The sequence below is a fragment of the Myzus persicae genome, unplaced genomic scaffold (genome assembly GCF_001856785.1).
Source record: "Myzus persicae strain clone G006 unplaced genomic scaffold, MPER_G0061.0, whole genome shotgun sequence".
Classification (NCBI taxonomy): Eukaryota; Metazoa; Arthropoda; class Insecta; order Hemiptera; family Aphididae; genus Myzus; species Myzus persicae.
Genome location: NW_019102130.1, coordinates 328,005 through 347,281, shown reverse-complemented (window position 1 = coordinate 347,281; position 19,277 = coordinate 328,005). Strand labels below are relative to the sequence as shown.

At 28.5% G+C, this 19,277-nt stretch overlaps 2 protein-coding genes across 3 annotated transcripts; one reads left to right on the top strand and one right to left on the bottom strand.

The window, feature by feature from the left end:
• Positions 1 to 462: 462 nt before the first annotated feature.
• LOC111031366 (probable ATP-dependent RNA helicase DDX28) lies at positions 463 to 4,630 on the top strand. The gene is made up of 12 exons (XM_022311276.1): positions 463 to 746; positions 992 to 1,129; positions 1,215 to 1,361; positions 1,431 to 1,544; positions 1,605 to 1,805; positions 1,908 to 2,058; positions 2,126 to 2,232; positions 2,355 to 2,453; positions 2,533 to 2,690; positions 3,189 to 3,372; positions 4,159 to 4,311; positions 4,410 to 4,630. Exons 1-12 carry the CDS (start codon positions 468 to 470, stop codon positions 4,521 to 4,523), a joined length of 1,845 nt encoding a protein of 614 aa, XP_022166968.1. The 5' UTR covers positions 463 to 467; the 3' UTR covers positions 4,524 to 4,630.
• A 3,490-nt stretch (positions 4,631 to 8,120) lies between these two features.
• LOC111031363 (RAC serine/threonine-protein kinase) lies at positions 8,121 to 17,419 on the bottom strand. 2 transcript variants are annotated; one of them, XM_022311270.1, is made up of 9 exons: positions 17,152 to 17,419; positions 16,087 to 16,233; positions 15,753 to 15,987; positions 12,569 to 12,758; positions 12,307 to 12,504; positions 12,031 to 12,222; positions 11,692 to 11,958; positions 11,468 to 11,632; positions 8,121 to 11,285 (listed from the first exon to the last, which is right to left on the bottom strand). In XM_022311270.1, the coding sequence occupies exons 2-9, from the start codon at positions 16,175 to 16,177 to the stop codon at positions 11,055 to 11,057; spliced, it is 1,569 nt and encodes a 522-aa protein (XP_022166962.1). In that variant the 5' UTR covers positions 16,178 to 16,233; positions 17,152 to 17,419; the 3' UTR covers positions 8,121 to 11,054. The 2 variants fall into 2 exon arrangements, with proteins under 2 accessions (XP_022166962.1, XP_022166963.1); XM_022311271.1 differs by lacking the exon at positions 17,152 to 17,419 and adding an exon at positions 16,320 to 17,054.
• Positions 17,420 to 19,277: the final 1,858 nt, after the last annotated feature.

Genomic DNA, 19,277 nt, shown 5'->3' with positions numbered 1-19,277 from the left:
TTATTGAATGAATCGTTAACCGTATTGACCATTTTATACTAAATTATATTTTACTTATTGTTTGATGTTCTTGGGAATACATTTCTTTTGAGATTGTGATTTAGATTTTTAATAAATAATTTAGTTAAAATATGTTTGAAATATTTAAATTTAAATCGTTTATTAATTATTCTTTTATTTATGTTTGTAACTATTTAAGATGTTATGATAACGAGTCAACGAGAACAATTTTTTATGAGTGATCTAATGTAAAAATTAGTTTGTTGGGGGTCTGTTTGTCATCAAATATTTGAGCCCCGCTTAATACTTCACAAGATCTCCGCTTATGAATATGACATTGAAAATTAATTTAAAATAAAAACTGATAGAAACAATCATAATATTATCTTATCACCGTGCACACGTGCTGTGCATTATCAATTATCAGTTATCACTGTTTTTGATTGTGAACTAAACAAGCCATCATAATGATAATATTCATTGATGAATTTTGGCGTTCTCAAAATTTATTTCACCAAATTTGGTTATCCAGCGTCAATAATGCGTTAATACACAATAACGCAAAGAACGTACACTACGGTTTATTGTTGTTTGAAATGGCACTTCATGCTCGTGCTGTAAAATTTGGTTTACAGAGGATTTGTTTGGCACCTGTGTTGTTTCGATGCAACACACATGCCGCATGCCGTTTGGGTTTGGAATTTAGTTTTTCGACATCCAATGATACACCTAAACGTACCCCAAACGTGAGTCATTTTAATTATTTGATTGAAGTGTGTATTTTGATGTGTACATTTCATAGACCAACGAGTTAAAATGCGACCAACCTGATCAATCAAAAACCATTACTCAAAAATATACCGTATCTTTTTTTATTTTTACCATTGATTCCTCATTGAAATGTGTAATATCTTATACTTGCCCTAAACTAATGATAATATTTAGTTTTTAAATTAATATAATAGATTACAATTATATTTTATTTTTACAGGTACGATATTTAAGCTCAAACAATGAAAAAGTTATTGATCTTAGTTACTCCGACATTGATCCAGTGTACATACCAGTTAAGAAAGAAATAGTTGATAAACAAGATTTACATGAAGAAGATCAACATTCAATCAATTCTGTTAGTTTTTCATAATCAGCCATAACAGTTTAATCAATAAAAAAAAATCATATTGAATTCAATTGTAGGTTATTATTGGTTTTAGGAAATTGTTATTAAGTGTAAAAGAAAAAATTTGAATCACGAGAGGAATCAGAAATATGATCAGTTTAAAGAAATTCCATTGGCATCAAAAAGATGGAAGAACAAGAAGGCTAAAGATGATTATTTTACAATTCATATTTATAATGATGTAAGTTGTATTTTGATCAACATTTTGTGGAATACCATTTTATGTATTTTAATTTATTTTTGAAACTAGGATTATTTACCTCAGAGCAGAAAGAGTTTTTATGAATTTAAAAACACTGGACTATCAAAAAATATTCTTCAGATTTTAAAACAACATGAAATCACTATTCCCTCACAAATTCAAGTAAATATTTTAACCCTTTCACTAAACCGCATAAGTTATCAAGTCATATCAATTTTTCAGGCTCTTGGAATCCCATCAATACTAAAAGGAAATAACACTTTGCTTGCAGCTGAAACAGGTTGCGGCAAAACATTAGCATACTTGGCACCAATTATTCAACAAGTATTAGCTTATAAAGAAAGAGTAAAATTTCAAAATCAGTTCAACTGTCCTTTATCCTTAGTTATTGTACCTGGCAGAGAATTAGCTGATCAAATTGGAGTATGTTCAGTGCCTATGTTATATTTAATTTATGGAACAATTTTAAAATTAATAATTTTGTTAAATGACAAGAATATTTTAATTTAAAATTTTTTATTGTAGGAGATTGCTAAATGGTTTACTGAAGATTTACCATTGAATGTAAAAGTAATTACTGGAGGACATACAAAGAGGCAGATAGTGAATCCAGTTTTTGAGGAAAATGATATAATTATTGCTACATTAGGAGCATTGAGCAAATTAACAAACACTGGTATGATTAAGAAGCCTTATTTTTTTATCCTCAGAAAAAACTAATTTTCTTGTAATATTTATTTCAGGCATATACTCAATGCGTTACGTACGTCATGTTGTACTAGATGAAGCAGATACTCTAATGGACGATAGTTTCAATGAACTAATGACTCATTTCTTATCTAGATTCCAAGTACATATACTTTTTTTTTTAACTATTTAAAACCATGTGCATCAATATAGGTTTTAATATGTTTATTTATTTAAGACTTAAGTATCAAAATTTTACAATATTTGTTATATTTATGTTCACAGTTTAAAGGTCATAATGCAAATTCTAATTTGACTCAATTGTTGTTGGTTAGTGCCACAATGCCAACAAGCTTATCTGATATATTGGGCGGTTTAATCGATGTAATATTATTATGACTTGATATGGTACATTAATTGTAAAAGAAGTCGAGTAATCAATTTTTTCAACTATAATTTTTAGATGGACAGTTTGAACAAGATCAAAACGGACAAATTACATGCCATTCTCCCTCATGTTCAACAAAGATTTATTAAAACTAATCAGGGTGAAAAACCATCAAATTTGTTGTTACATGCAAAAAAACTCTCCAAAAGCAATACTCCTTCAATTATATTTTGGTATCTTAAAAATATACTATTATTTATTATAGTCAAAATAATTTTATCGTGAATAGACTTGAGAAAAGTTTCTATTTTTGTAATAGAAAATTATTTCAAACATTATATGCTTCATATTTTAATAATAGTTCTGTATTGATCAATTAAGTATAAATGTGGACGCTTTTATTTTTAGAAAGCATCTCATATCAGTGTAAAATAAATAATAATCAATGTTATTATTATTAATTTGATAACTTATCTAATCCAATTCATTTTAAGCCTTTTATATTTATAACTAAATTACTCATATTTATTATTGGAGACTCCGATTATTATTGAAATATCAATGCAAAACATTGTTGTGAAATGTAAGTCAATAAGAAATGCTAGTGTTACTTGGTGTATTATGATAAAAAATTACACAAATACACAAGGATTTACACTTTTTTGTTATATATTAACTTTATTTAATCTATTGATATGAATATAATATCCATCAAATGTTTATTGTTATAGTAACAAATCAAGTACCTGTGATTGGGCTACCATGTTTTTAAATGAAAATGGCATCGAGGCAGTGAATTTGCATGGTGACATGCCATATGAACATAGACTAGGGAAATTCAAAAAATACCAAGATGGTGAAGTTAACATTATGGTTAGCACGGATGTGGGATCCAGAGGATTAAATACAATTAGGGTAATTTTATTATACATTTTATTGAAAGAATCTATTGTACAATAAAACTTCAATATAATGGTCACTGAATGGACTGTAAATAATAATCACATTTAGAGTTAGCCGTCCTAAAGAGATGATTATTAACAGAAGTGCAATACTTCCAGATAATCACTATAAAGAGTATGCATAAATTAAAAAATTAAAAATGAATAATTTATACCTACATACTTAATAATTTATTACTTACGCGTGCAAAGTGAAAAGTTATTTACTATGTGCAATTTAAAATTTAAAATTTAAAATAAATAAGTAACTAATATTAGTTGGTTTGTTAATTTTATTTTTTAAACACATTTTTTTCGAAATTTATTTCTGCTGCCTTTTAAAAAACTTACACCGTCTAAGTAATTTTTTTGAAGAGTAAAAACATTTTCTTTTTTTTCCTCTACAGTTAGTTGGATATCATAGAAACTATGCACTTTAAACTCTTTCAATTGATATCGAGATATTGAACATTAATGAAACATGATCAAATATACAGACATGTCATATTCATGGAGTTTTGTTAAGGTTCGATAATATAACTTAATTGCCAAAAATAATTTAACGTTTTTCAATTTTGGATACCTTCTTATATTTTGAGCATAATTTAGAGTACCTGCCATATAGAGATATTAATGTATATTCCTCATAACATTTGTTAGACTCAAAAAAAACTATTATTACACAGGGGCTATATAGTGGACTGTTGATGAGAGTTTTACTGTACTTTTTAATTATAAGTTATATCAATGTGGTTTTCAGACTAAGCATATTATAAACTATGACTTTCCTACGTATATTGCTGATTATATCCATCGATGTGGGCGTACCGGACGTTTAAATGCTGGTACGGATGGCAAAGTCACCAATTATATCAGTACAAATAATGATTGTGAATTGGTCCAAAAAATTGAAGTAATTACTATAGTTGTCAATTAAATAAAAAAACTAATTTCAGTTAATACATTTTCATGAAATATTTTAAATAATTTTTTCCATATTTGTTTTTATAGTTAGCTGCACGTACTATGAAATCATTACCAAACGTCAATGGAAATATAACTAAAATACGAAGATTCCATATATTGAACCAACTGGAAAACAAAGCAGCCAAAAAATTAGATTAATATTTATTATTTTTTTATATTATATTTTAAACTTGTTTATAAAATCGTAATTAAATGTGATATTGACGACAGAGTATTGCAATAATTACATATCAGTATTTTGGATACCTGTTAGTGTTAACTGATTGTCAACTATAAATTGTATCAGAGAATTCTTAGGTTAGGTGTAAATTTATTTTATACTTCCGACAAAAATTTTAATAGTATTAATAGCAAATATTAGATCCAATTTTGAAGTATAAAAATAAAATACAGTTGATATTGTAAGATAAAAAAATGTAAAATCTAACCTTGAAGTTGGTGACCGGAGCTGGGAGGCGTTGGGAGTCACTACTTGTTGTACTTTAAGACTTGTTAAGAGTTCAAAAGGCTATAACTTTGAAACTAAATCCAAACGCCAGTTCAATTTAACCAACATTTTTGGTCCCATAAAAAAGTGATATTCCGTGTACTGCAAATACAGTTGTCACAGACAAATTATATTGTTGGTAGAAGCCGGTAGGTAGTACTTATTACTTACCGTATATTGATGTGTCTTAAATTATTTTGCAAACTACAATGTTTACCCATACCGATTACCGGATATACTTGATAGGATAATATTGGTGTGGGCATTATAAACTTATACGCAAATTAATTAGGCAAATCGAACATATGTGTGTATATTGAAAAAGAATGTTTGAATAGTTTATATTGGGTAATATTTAAAATAAAACTTATTATACTACAAATGAAAATATTATGAATCCTAACTCGTTTTAGTGAACTCCGACTTATTTTTTTTTCAGACTTATCCAAGTGTGATCTTATATTAAATCTTTTTCATCATACAGACTCTTCAACAAATATTTTTTTTGATAGTTATGCCAAGGTCAACATATTTTAAGCACAACAAATTTTTTCATCATTAGGAGCTTTTTCTTTATAATTGTAAAACATACATGTATTTTATTTAGCAGGGCATGCATAATATGTAATTGAACGTTATTAGAATAGAAATGAACTGCATAACTATTAACTAGTATAAGTGTATAACCCGACTTCGCCTGAGAAAAAATGCAGGCAGGTACTTACAAACATAAACCTGATATTAGAATATGGCACATTATCAGAGTGTATCTCGAATTTAGGTACTTAGTGAATCTTAGATTATGGGCAGATCGGCATCCAGGCTCAGTGAACTGCAACTGCAACACATCGGTTGATGTGGGTAATCCGCCTGGGTATATTACCAAATTACTCTACTAACTTTCCTGATATCTCCTAAGTCTAAGGACTATCCCTGAAACTTTCGACAAACTTGGAAGAGTAGTTTTTGAGCATATAAATAAAAGAAACATACACAGACCATGCAGTTGTTGTGCATATGAATAACAAACAATTAATGAAATATTATTTTCTTTTGTTTACTTTCTCTATAGGTATCAATGTTTTTTTATATTTTAGTAGCTAATATAATATGAGACTCGCTTGAAATAATGCGAGCAGTATATTATCAGATAGGCAGTCCACTTGAGGTAGATTGCGGATTCCATTAGGTGCATACTCTACATGAATAATATGTTTTACTCTAATTTAACTTTTTTATTTTGATGGCGAACACGCCGATGAGCAGCTAAAAGTGCAACTCAGCCACCTTGGTAGGCAATGTGCAAAAATTCAATTTGAAGCATGATTATACGTGATCTACCCGATTAACCAATGACAACCATAAAACAAAAAATACTAATTTTTACTTAATAATAAATATATTTATATTTCTTCTGTAAATCTCAAAATCCTTGTTTGAGCACTCCCCAGGGTGGATCTTTCAGGTAGAATTGTCAATCCAGAAAATCACTCAAGCACACAAAAAAAATTCATCAAAAAAGGTCCAGCTGTTTAGGCAGGCATCATGGATAGACATTTTTATAAATAGATAGATTTCTGTAACAAATGGCAACTCTTTAGGTAAAGAAAAAGAATCAAAATTCATGTGTTAGCCACCCTAAAAGGGTTAAAAAAACAAAGCAAAGGACACTCCCTAGGTCTCGGAGAATAAGTGTGCAAAATTGAGTTACGAATAGCCCAGTAGTTTCCAAGTCTATATGGCATAAGCCCAATACAAACACACTCATGTTTATTTTTATAAATGTATAGAGATTCAATATTAACATTTAACATAGGTACCTACCTTATTTTTTTCTTTTAAGAAATGATACCTAATACCTACTTATTAATATTTTATAATGAAAATGAATGTTATTAAACAACTAAATAACAATATTACCAATTAGAAGAAATAATGATGCATTATGCTATTCTAATTTATACAAATTATTATAAATACTAAATTCTTTTTTTTCAATTTACCAAATCCATTGACTGAATTTTTCAAGTTTAATTTTTTTAGTGTCTTCTTTTTTTAGTTTTATGACTATTGAGTCATTCAATCATTAATCATCCGTAACCAGTGGAAGATTCAACATAAGATTTTACCCTTTTAAGTAAAAGATCTTTCATTAGAAACAGTACCCAGGTACTAACTAAATGTTTTAATAATTTTAAGTAGGTTGGACTTACCTTCGATTTTTCTAAAAATATGCTTCTGGAAGTTATTTGAAGGTACCCATCAATAATTTATATCAAATTAGGTCGGAAAATTATTTACACAAGTTTCACTGTTTATTGTTTAAGTAATGATTTTGTAGAGGTAAATTCAGAAGAAACTTATAACGCATTCATTTAAAAAAAATTGTAGTGAATAGTAGGAATGAATTAAGAGTTCTGTAAGCATAGATAAATTGCATTGACATAATTAAAATTTTAATAAAAAGTCGAGAAACAAATTGTTTGGCTTGTTTTCATGGAGGTGACTATAAATTATAAAGACATTATATTGTATATAAAAAATTATTAATAACTATACTTATATATTTTTATAAGCCAATGAAATATCTGTAAGGTTAAAAATAGCTTTAGGCCTGCACTAATGCATATATTATACAAATTATGATTTATGTTTTATATTTCAATTTTTAACCTTAGATCATCGGCGTAAACTGTATGGCACGCTAATACAATGCAGATAAAATAGGGATGCTAGGTATCAGTATTAGTATCATTAATATTAATATTCATATACGTACCTCATGGTTTTACTTAAACAATACAAATTATTAAATGGTATAGTAATAGTTAACATTAAGGCAGCAGGCTGTAGTAATGACTGCCACTAGCAGGACAGGCTCCATAGTAATTCTATTATGAGGATCATAATATGGTAGATAATAATTGGTACTGCATATTGATGTGAAACGTGATCACGGTTTTTTTAATACGCAATAATTTCCATTTTTTTTTTATTCAAAGGGAAGTGGTGGCCAAAATTATTATAGTTTTAGGAAAGATAATCAACAACCACCAATGATAGTAAGCTTTTAACAATCAAAACATTTCCTGAATTTTGGTTTCGGGGGTCCATCATTTTTGCATTGATTATTGATAAATACGGTTAAGTTATCATTATAAACAGGAGAGTACTTGGAAAATGCACATTTGTAGAGTTTAGAATTATATTTGTAGATTTTTTTTCCTAAAATCATCTAAACACACAAGTACAAAAAAAAAACATTTACTAATCTAATGATAATAATATGTCTACATAATTATCTTACATCTTTAGGTTTTTATAAACATCAAAAATTCAAAAATTTTACATTTAAGAAAAAAAAAACATACAATAGTTATAGTTCCCATCGATGTCTTATAAATATAGTACCAATTTTTTTATGATCCAGAACCTGTGTAGGTTAAAATACCATTATTAGATAAGAAAACTAAAAAAAATAAAAATAAATATCCCACTGAATGTTAACTTTAAAAAATCATAATATTCTATTTATAACAATGATTATACAACTTACTAATAAATAATAGTAGTTACGCGAAAAATTTCACAAAGATAAAACTTACATAATTAATAGTGTTCTCTACTTTATACAAATAGAAATCATTGGTAAATGTAATTTATTTTTTGAGGTAACAATTTTTTTCCTTGGCATTTCTGTTATGTAAATTAAAAATATTTCTTTTTTTTTTCAAAATATGATTTAAAATTTAGTTAATGATACTTGGGGGAAATGTTGTTTTTGGAAAATAAAAGTAAAAATGCTAAGAAATTAAATAATATTGTTGACAGTGCAAAATATTAAAATAACATTAACCTAAAATAATCATTATATAATTGCAATAAATTCAAGTTATACTATATTAGTCGGATAATTCAGCTGTTTCAGATCTGAATGTAATAATAATCAGTAATATAGGAAATTAGGAACACATATTATATACGCCAGTACACAACAAGTATTGCTGAAACAGCTGCATATTGTGCACCATTGAGCATTATTGTAACAAAATGAAAAACTTTTAATTTTTCATACTATGTTTGGTAAAAATGAATTTGTTGTTACAAGTATCAAATGAAATTCGGATTTTTTTAAAAAAATTGTATGAATGGTACACAGCGAGGTAATTTTTAGCATCTTTGCACTACAATCCAAAAAATGATTTTTAGACATGAGACAAATAGTAATTCTCACAAGAAATGCCTTAATACCTTGCATTTTTAAATCGGTTAGTCGTCATGATGTATTGAAAATTAAATCAATGTATTGTTAACACATAATATATATAGTGTGTAAACAATTATTGAATTTTTGTTGGCATCAAATTATTTAATTGATTATTGGTATACCAAAATTGAATCTATTTTATAAAATAATTATATGCATTATTATTCCATTGTGTTCAATAATTATTACATTTAAATTCAAACCTTTCTACACAAACCAAAATCTTGGTTGGAATAATAAATAATACTTTCTTAAGTATTGTTTAATTTTGTGATACAAAAATAAAGATAAATCCTCAATCAACAGTTGTTGTCACTTGTCAGTATTTAACTAAAAAAATTATAAATGTTTTTCAAAATTTGAGAGGGATTGATTTACACATAGGCACCAAATAACAGCTGTAGACTTTTCTAACCAGATTTTAATTCTGCAGGCAGTTAACTTATATTTGTTAAAATTATTTATAGTAATATTTGTAATCATAGAGGTAAGACGGTTTTTAAGTTTAATTAGTATTCTGAGTATTCACTCCGTGATACTTAATATAATATTGATGATTAATTTGATTAATAATTATTTGATAGTTATTCAATTTAATAATAAGTCTACAATATGAGAAACCTAAATATTTTAAACAGACTTTAAGACAAAAATATTATAAAACTGTAACAGTAAGTTTTTTTGATTTTTAAAAATATACGTATCAAAACAAATAAACTTAAAAGGAAACTGATGTGGTAGTCATGTAAAACGTGTGAGGAAATAGAGTAATCACCCAAAGAATAATTTCATATTTAAAAAAAATGTAAGTTAATATTATTAAAACATTAAATAACTAAATACTGATTCAGTTTAAATTGTTTTTAAATAACAAGAATATGCAATGATAGTGAACTTAATTTGAAAAATAAATATTCAATTAGTCATCTGTGCAAGAAAAATATTTCTAAAGTAATAATTTTTTTTTAATTCTTGTATAATTTCAAATTAATTTGATTAGATTTTTGGTAAACATAGTTTCTATTTTTGTTCTTCTAAATAAACTAACTATTTACTATTAGAGAAAAAAACAATAATTTTTTTCAAAAAGTAAATAAATTCAATTTAGTTTCTTTTAAATTGATAACTTAACATTATGCATAATCATTCATAAACAGTATTGAAAATAACAATTTAATTTATGACATACGGAATTTGAATGGTACTTGGTTGAAAATGATCATTCGACAATATGTTCAAATAAAGTGTAAAGGCTATATTACAAAATATAATTCATAATGTATAATTATATAAAAACTTGATTGCAAGCTTTTTTAATAGATTCTAGAGTACAAATCCCGCTTGTATACATTTTCTACCTACAATTTTTCCCAATCATACTCCCTTATAACCCAATACACTATCTCTAGAGCTCGCTATGATGTAAAATTAAGACAAACAGTAAATACCACATCAAAAACATAAAAAAAAATGCTTTACAATTTTTTAAGGATAAAAATGTATCCTGCATACAAGGGAGGCCGGTAAAATGTTTTTAGAATAAATTTTCAACAATATGTACACAAAACAAACACTTTCAACAAGACAGAAAAAAAAATAATAATAATTGAAAAAAAACAGCAATAATTTATAATAAACAGCTACATACAGAAAAAAAAAATAGATGAAAAATTCTATAAATACTGAACGATCTTATAAAAGTGACTTTTTGTGTGTTATAAGTATTTGACCAACGTTCAAAAAAAAAAAATTCACTAGTTCAAAACATTGTATAGTATTAATATAATTTATATACAGAAAATAGCCTAATGTCAAAAAGAAAAAATATGAAGAGTAAAGTCAGTTTATCATTTGTAGTAAATTAATTAATTGTTAAGCAATATTTTACAGAATCACTTACATATTTTTATTTTGTTCACGTATGACTGAAACACGAACTGGCACTTATTGATATTGATCCAGCTAAGTCTTGGTAGCTGAATTGTGGGAAGTATGGTTGTGATTGCTCCATTTCTTCTGCAATGCTGTTGAGGTGATGAGATGATAAATCAGGTGGAGTAAGTTCAACAGATTCTCCAGTAAATTCCGAGTCGAAATATCGTGTGTCTGTGTCTGATGATACTTGAGGTTGGAATGGAGGAGGAATCTAAAATAAACATTCATTTTTTTAGTTAATTATAGAAATATGAATTTTTTTACTGGCTTTCAACATATAAGTTATTACACCTTGAAAATTACATATAGTAATATATTATTTATTGAATAAAATAGAATCATAAAATTAGATTTATATTATCATAATGAATTTAGAATGGTAATTTTTATTACCTTTTTTTGTTCCAAATCCAACCAATTAATACTACTAAAGAAAACATGACTCATGATTTCTTGGGCATCATCAGGACCTCCGCCTAACCGCTTTTTGGGGTCTTTGATTAAAAGACCAGTTAGCAAACTTTTTGCAGCAGCAGAGAGTCCCCTTGGAAATCGTACCTTAACAATAGTGAAAATATTTAATATGACGAAAACTACAAAAGTAATATTTAACATACAGATTCCATTAAAATGAGAGTGAACAATTTGTCATGATCTTTGTTATAAAATGGTAACCTTCCACACATCATTTCGTACATGACTACTCCTATTCCCCACCAATCAACAGCTCGACCATAATCTAAATCTTCTAACACCTCTGGAGCCAAGTATTCAGGTGTGCCACAGAATGTTTTGGTTGTTGACCCATAAGTGATATCTTCTTTGCACAATCCAAAGTCAGCTATTTTAATGTGACCATCTTTATCTAGCAGTAAATTTTCAAGCTAAAAAAATTAAATATTAGTTAAAAACTCAAAAATTACTAATAAAAACCACTTAAAAAAAATAATATTTACTTTTAAATCCCTGTAAATAATTCCTTGGGAATGTAAGTAACCCAAAGCAGAAATAATTTCAGCTCCATAAAAACGAGTTCTATCTTCTGTAAACACTCGTTCTCTTGACAAATGGAAGAATAGTTCTCCGCCATTTACATACTCCATGACAAAACATAATCTATCTGCAGTTTGAAATGAGTATTTCAATGACTATAAAATAAACAGAATTAAAAAATAAATTTAAGTAAAATTGAGAACAAATTTGATTTAAAATTCAGCAAAATTATTAATTACTATTAGAAAAGGATGACTAGTAGTGCGGAGAACCCTGTTTTCAGTAAGCGTATGAGCAACTTCATCTTTTTGGATGATGACTTCTTTTTTAAGAATTTTGATAGCATATAAATGACCTGTAGCCTTTTCTCGGCATAAAATCACTTTTCCAAATGTACCTTTTCCAAGTACTTTAAGAAATTCAAAATTCTCAAGAGTCTAAAAAAGAAAATATAAGTAAAAAATACAATGTTCATATATTTTTAATTTTTATATTACATACCACTTTTCGTTTTCCGGTGGATTTACTTGAAGATGTTCCTTGAACAGAAAATTTGGCACTGAAGTCATCTGAACTGGGTCCCGACATTGTGCTTGATATGCTAGTCGAATGAGAAACGCCTTCCATTTCAACTTCATCAACATCAGACAAACGTTCTGATACACCTTTAATGGCAGTCATCCATTCTTCTCTAAAAATGTAAATATTTTTGTATTATATCAACTGACAATCATACCATACATACAAAGATTTGAGAAAATTGTTTTATAATTTAATGTCAAAATACATTAATAAAAAAATGTATTTATTAGAGGGTTAACATTTACTGGTTTTTCATTGAAGCTAAATTATCCATTATTTAATAAATAATTAGAAAATAAATTTGAAATAAAAATAGACAGATTAGTTTTATTCTATAATTATTCAATTTATAATTTATTTATAATGATATAATAAATCCAATTTGATCGACCAATTTATGTTAATTGTTATGTTTACGTCTGTGTTGATGTTATTAACTATTTAGATACCTATTAAATATTGACTAACATAATTCAAGTTGTTTATTTAAGCAAAAATAATAAATAAATATATTTATTTTAAACTGATATATCATAAAAATAACAACTTGTAGCACCAAATGTTATGAATATGTAGGGCCACTAATATTGAATGGTACCTAACCACTAAACAAAGATTTTTTGGTCGTTTTCTGAATGTACATTCCATTTCAATGAAGATGTTCAGGCCAATAGTATAAAACAAAAAAAGCTTTAGAGCTAGGAACTCAAGAAAATAACATTTCACTTTATAAATTTGTCCAGTACTCATAAGTATAGCAAGTTAGCATATTGTGTTTTCATATAGCTAATAATAAGTCAGTGTGTAAATATTGCCCCCCTTAAAAATATATATATGTACAAATATAAACTATTCAAGATAACAGTACAACAAAATATTAAAATTAATTTTTTAATAAATAATCGTATGATTAGGTTTAACAAAAAAAATAATTATTTAAATAGTAACAAAATGTTATGATAAAAATAACATATTAACCATGTGTTTGTGGAAGTTTGAATCACTTATGCTCCATGTTTACTAACAGCATGACCTCTACAATTGTTTGTAATTATTTTGGATAGCAAATTATGTACTTTGAAACTATTTTCTACTTAATAGTTTTGTAGGTAGGCAGTGAAAAATAAAGCATTTAATATGCTTCGTAATATGACAAATAGGGTCATTATAAGATAAAAACTACCTAGTATTTTCATCTGACCTTTGATGTATAGTAAGATGATGATAGTTAGTACATATTATATACATACAGAAATTAACATTCACAAATTTAATAAAGGTATGACACTGTAATGGGCAAACTAGAAAAAATTAATAAGAGTTCATATAACAAAATAGGTTATATATTGTATATGTTCACCTGAATGGCAAAACATACAAATACGTAATTATTTTTAAATATAACTAATAAGGTTAGGTTAGTAATATAAACCTTATGCTTTAATATTTAAATCTAACAGGAAATCATGAAATAAAAATGTTAAGATATGCAAATAAACAGATATAAGCTGTAAGTTGGAATCAAATAACAACTTACGGTAAATCTCAATAACAAATAAGTAATATCATTATAATTTTAAAATTCTATTTGTACTTATAAACCATTTTTTAAATTTTATTTTTGGTATCTTAATTAATATTTTTGTGGATGATGAATACAATTTGTTTTAGAATTAAAAAAAAATGTCTGTTAAAACGTATTCTAAACTAAACTAAACTACATTTGGACCAAAATAACAATTTCCTTTTATAATAATCATAGGTTAACTGTTCACCTCTAGCTTATCACTTATTTATTTATGAGTTAACATATGGTTTATGTTTAATTGAAAAATTTTTTTTTAATAATATGGTTTTTATTAAAATATTTTCATAAAATTATAAGAGATTCTTTTTTCAACATATGATATCATTATTTAGAAATGATTAAAAATGTGGCACCAAAAATTTGATAGAACACATTTTTAATTTTATCAATTTCATTGTACCTACACAATTCTAGCAGTTATTAAATAAAATAGGTACCTAAACGAATATGTACATAAGTTTAAGCACATCCAAGTTATTTATATTTTTCTCCTCATTAGTACCTATTATAATTGATTTACTAAATTTTTACTTAAAAATAATTGGCTTAATAATTTATTTCTACAAAAACCAGTATGGCTTATGTAATTATATAATCCATTTTTGTGTTAAAACATTGAAGTTGTTTGCACTCTATTTTTCATTTCAAACTGATTTTGACTTAACAAAAAAAAAAACCAAGCAGTCAAATTAAAAAAAGAAAAATGTTTTCTAATAGAGAGTAATTTGAACAATAAGCTGCTAAATGTAGGTACATGATTATATAAGGTTTTAAATTTTAATATAAATATTGATTTACATACAACAGTAAGGCTGGTTCTTACAATGTTCGATTAAATGTCATTTAATGCTTACCGGTTGATAACAGAATATATTACTGGCAGAATCCTGCCAGTTAAGTGTCCGTTATCTTTAATTCGATATTGTAACAACAGATATTACGCAACTTGCCTTGCAATTTTAGTTGCTCTTAATATAAAGGCAAGTTGAAAACTTGATTTGCATCAAGTGAACCCATCTTAAAAGTGATATTTATTAATATCAAAAATGAATGAATTAAATTTAAATATTAGGTATATGATTCTGTTTAAAAACACTTGTATTTGATATATGAATCCAAAGGACAAATAGAGTGTACCTCAGGGGTGGAAAATGGATTAAATTAAGTTGAACAAATTAAATTTATTAAACATAATATGCATAACTTTTGTGTTTAATATTAAAATACTTGCATTGAAACATTTGAAACGCATTCCCATTTTACAATTTTCATTTATAACTACATACTATTACAATATAACTATAGACTATAATGACTATGTTATTTGTCTGTTAAGGAAGCAAGAACTTTCAGTACCTTTATATACACTCAAAATTATTTATATTTACATTTAGGTATCTATCTTAATAAAAATAATCTTCTCTAGGAACACCATTTTGTTAGGGATACCGACTAAAGCATATCTTTATAAAAAATTGAAGTTTCATTGATAGATGTTTGTAAAATAATACTAACCTTTCTTTATCAGAAGACACATGAAATGTTCGTTCAATAACAGTGGTCCATTGCAATCCTCGAATTGTGAATGTGTATGGTTTGGGACGATCAACACTCATTATTTGACACCTCTTTACAGTGAAATTGTTGAGAGGTTCGGTCATTGGACCTTCAGGTTTGTTCCTGTAGCCCATGAGTGAACCATCAGCAAACAGAATAAAATACCTGGACCTCCAGTTTTTAATGTGTTCGCCTATAATGCAAAGGTTTGTAGTAATTTGAAAACAGAATTGGAGTATGAGTAACGAAAGTAACAGAGTGCAGGAGGTTTGGGTCCTACAATAATACTAACCTCGTTTGAACAGCCATCCTTCTTTAACTATTGATGACTGGCTGGACGACAGAGGCAACGGGTTGCAAATGGACTGCAATACGTCGGCCATGGTTACAAGATCAAAGGTTGACAGTGGCAATAGTGTGTTCCGTTATGTCAGATCATCTAGAACCAAAACATCAGATGAGCAACAAATGAAAACGAGATTTAGACAAAAACAAAACAAAAAAAACAAATTACAGACAACTAACCAACACATGCGACAGTTGGAAGGCCACACGAGACTTTAGGGTGTACATGAAGACTTTCGACGATGGACAAACCGTCGTCGTTGTCAAACGTGGGGGAGGGGGAGGGGGAGGGGGAGGACTAGACTACTATGACGAAAACTTGAATAGGAGCCTATTTTGAAAAACCGTAAGCGAAAAAGTTGTCTTCTCGGTGCTACAGGATCAGTATTTCAGCACAATGGACGCGGCGCAATAGTACGTCGCAGAAAGCATGATCGAAGCGTGTCTCGGGTTCCAGAGTCACGGTCGTGTACTATAATATTATCGTCGTAGTATCGTACTCGCGAATGCGCGCACGCGTGTGCAATGCGTGAGTGTGAGTGCGCTCGTACAACGAGAGTTCGATTGGGATAGGCTCGACGGCGGCGATCGAGGAAAACGACTCGCGATCGCGATCGCAGGGGCCTGGGAAACGGATCGATATACGGTCGTCGTCGGTGGACGGTGAATCGATGCGAGCTATACGATAATTACAAATTCGAATGTTACCTAACGCGCGCGCGGACTGAAAATATTGTGTCTCGGCAGCAAAACTTTACAAACAGCGGCAATTGACGATAGACAGTATGCGTGTCTGGGCGAGCCACATCACAATATGCGTTTCCGAATCGAATTCAAAATTCGCGTTTGTACCGTGCGACGATAATCGTACGCGTTTCGGTGATGCGACGGCTGATGTAACCGCTGACGATTCGCGCGCGCGCGCCTAGTAAGATTCCGGCGATTCCGCCTCCCGCCAGACGGTATTGCATTAATAATATAATACATACGTGTTCATATTAAATTGTCTTACTTTGATGATATTTTCTATAGTTACTGACTCGAGACACGCGCTCGGGGACTGCCGATCTAGAATTCCTTTGATGTTGGTCTCACGTCGTCGATGCCACTGCCATATTATTTGCGATCAGTTTTTACATATAACGTTATGTCTTATTATTTATTTATTTTTGTTATTATTATTAACGCACTGGGTTTGTTGTTGTTTTTTTATCGCCATTCAGTAATCGGCAGCGGACGTAGACTAGGGCGGCGGCGGCGAACGATTTACACACTCACACACATACACACATACGTACACACACGCGCGCGGGCGCGCGCCGAGGGAGGATTGAACTTTACAGTGTCGCCGGGTGCTGTTTCTCCATCGCCGACGGTGCGCGCACGCACTGGCCGACAACAGCTGTCACACTGAGTATGTCACGCGCCGCCATCGTTTAAAAACGATTGATTTCCGACGGTTTTTAACGAACTCACGAAAATCGAAATTATGCATGTTTTTACACCAGTGTAATGGAGTCAACACTCTGAACTCTATACTAATAACAACAGGTCTAGGGACGTGCTTGTGGCAATATGTGAAAATAAAAACACTTGAGTATTAGTATCTTACATTCTTACAATACTGCGGTAGTTTACTTAACTAACGTAAGACACGTCGTATTTTAGTTAATATTTGTGTTTTTTTAAAATATTGTTACATTTTTGATAAATAATTATCTCAGTGAATTTTATAATTTACAGGTTTTTCATTGGCGACCACATTAATACTTATTATTATATAATATGTTATACAATATGTTTGTATTAAATATTTAATGTGAGAAGTGGGAACCTAAATACAACTATTAAATTCTATACTTGTGATACAGCACATTTAATATACTCAACGCAAGGTTAATGATTACTTTCAAATACTTTATTAGTCAGAATGGCAAACTGTTCATATTACACATTTATATATAAGAAAAATGTTATAACTATGGAATATGGATGCACATGCCACAAACGTAGTGACGACTCGCCTGTTTGACGGCTCTTGCATAACTCACTACTTGTCAGTCTAAAACAGTGGGGAAAAATGGTACACTCTCAGTGATGGCAACTATCCTGGTTCACAATATAATACATAGATAGTAAATACACTTAACACTTAAGACTTCTGAAGTACCACATCCTATGGGCTATGACCTACATAAATAGTATTTTTCTGAAAATGTTTATTTATCATTAACGTTTTTCTAATGGTCCACTATGAGTATTTTTACTATGAACATTTACTTCTTAGTTCTTAGGTACATAAGCAATTAGATTTGGGTCAACGAATTTCTAACATCCAAAATGTAATGTTTATAATTATAAAAACCAATGGCATTTAATAATAAATACTGTTAAATATTTCATATTAATATATAAAAGTGTTTAGACAAATATAGGTACTGTCTTAAGACATGTAATTGAAAATATAAGTTCCAATTTTAAAATAATAAAATATAAGTTAAAACAACCAACATGACATATTATAATCTTACATTAAGTTGAAATCTTCCGTTGTTCTTAATGGTAAAAAAATTAACAACAGTTTTTATTATTATGAGTATCGTAATAAATATTAAAACCACGACTTAAATCCTGATACAGCCAAATTGAACAATATTATGTGGTTTTCTACAACACGTTTTGGATTCTATTATTCTTATACACTCGGCTTTAATATAATATTAACTCATGATGTTTTTTTAGTGGTCCACGGCGAGTGTGGGTAGAGTTCTTTTAATTGTGCAATAATGTAAATTATTAAAGCTTCGTCAACCAAATTGTATATTATACAGTTGATTTCTCATCACTTACTTTTTTATTTTACATTTTTTTTTATCCAAAACAACATATCTCTTTTTGAAAAAATATAATTTTTTTAGTATAATAACTAATAAGTATTGTAGTTTTTATGGTAACGATAGCTGGTATAACTAAAAAATGTCATTAGAAAAAATGTTGCGCAAAAACACAAAATTGAATAATTGACGGCCATTTTTAAACTGAGTGTGATGGCTGTTGAGTCAGTTTTTTTCCATCTAATTTTTAATCAATCATGCCATTAACATAATCAAAACAAAAGACCATGGAAGGAAACTGTGA

Bases quoted from the DNA above. Each gene is read 5' to 3' on its own strand.
- LOC111031366 (XM_022311276.1), top strand. From the start codon at position 468: ATGATAATATTCATTGATGAATTTTGGCGTTCTCAAAATTTATTTCAC. The intron at 2,233-2,354 runs GTACATATACTT...TTATGTTCACAG, and splicing joins ATTTCTTATCTAGATTCCAA to TTTAAAGGTCATAATGCAAA. The intron at 3,373-4,158 runs GTAATTTTATTA...TGTGGTTTTCAG, and splicing joins GAGGATTAAATACAATTAGG to ACTAAGCATATTATAAACTA.
- LOC111031363 (XM_022311270.1), bottom strand. From the start codon at position 16,177: ATGGCCGACGTATTGCAGTCCATTTGCAACCCGTTGCCTCTGTCGTCC. The intron at 15,988-16,086 runs GTTAGTATTATT...TTTGCATTATAG, and splicing joins AGGATGGCTGTTCAAACGAG to GCGAACACATTAAAAACTGG. The intron at 12,505-12,568 runs GTATGTAATATA...TTTCTTTTTTAG, and splicing joins CCACCGGAAAACGAAAAGTG to ACTCTTGAGAATTTTGAATT.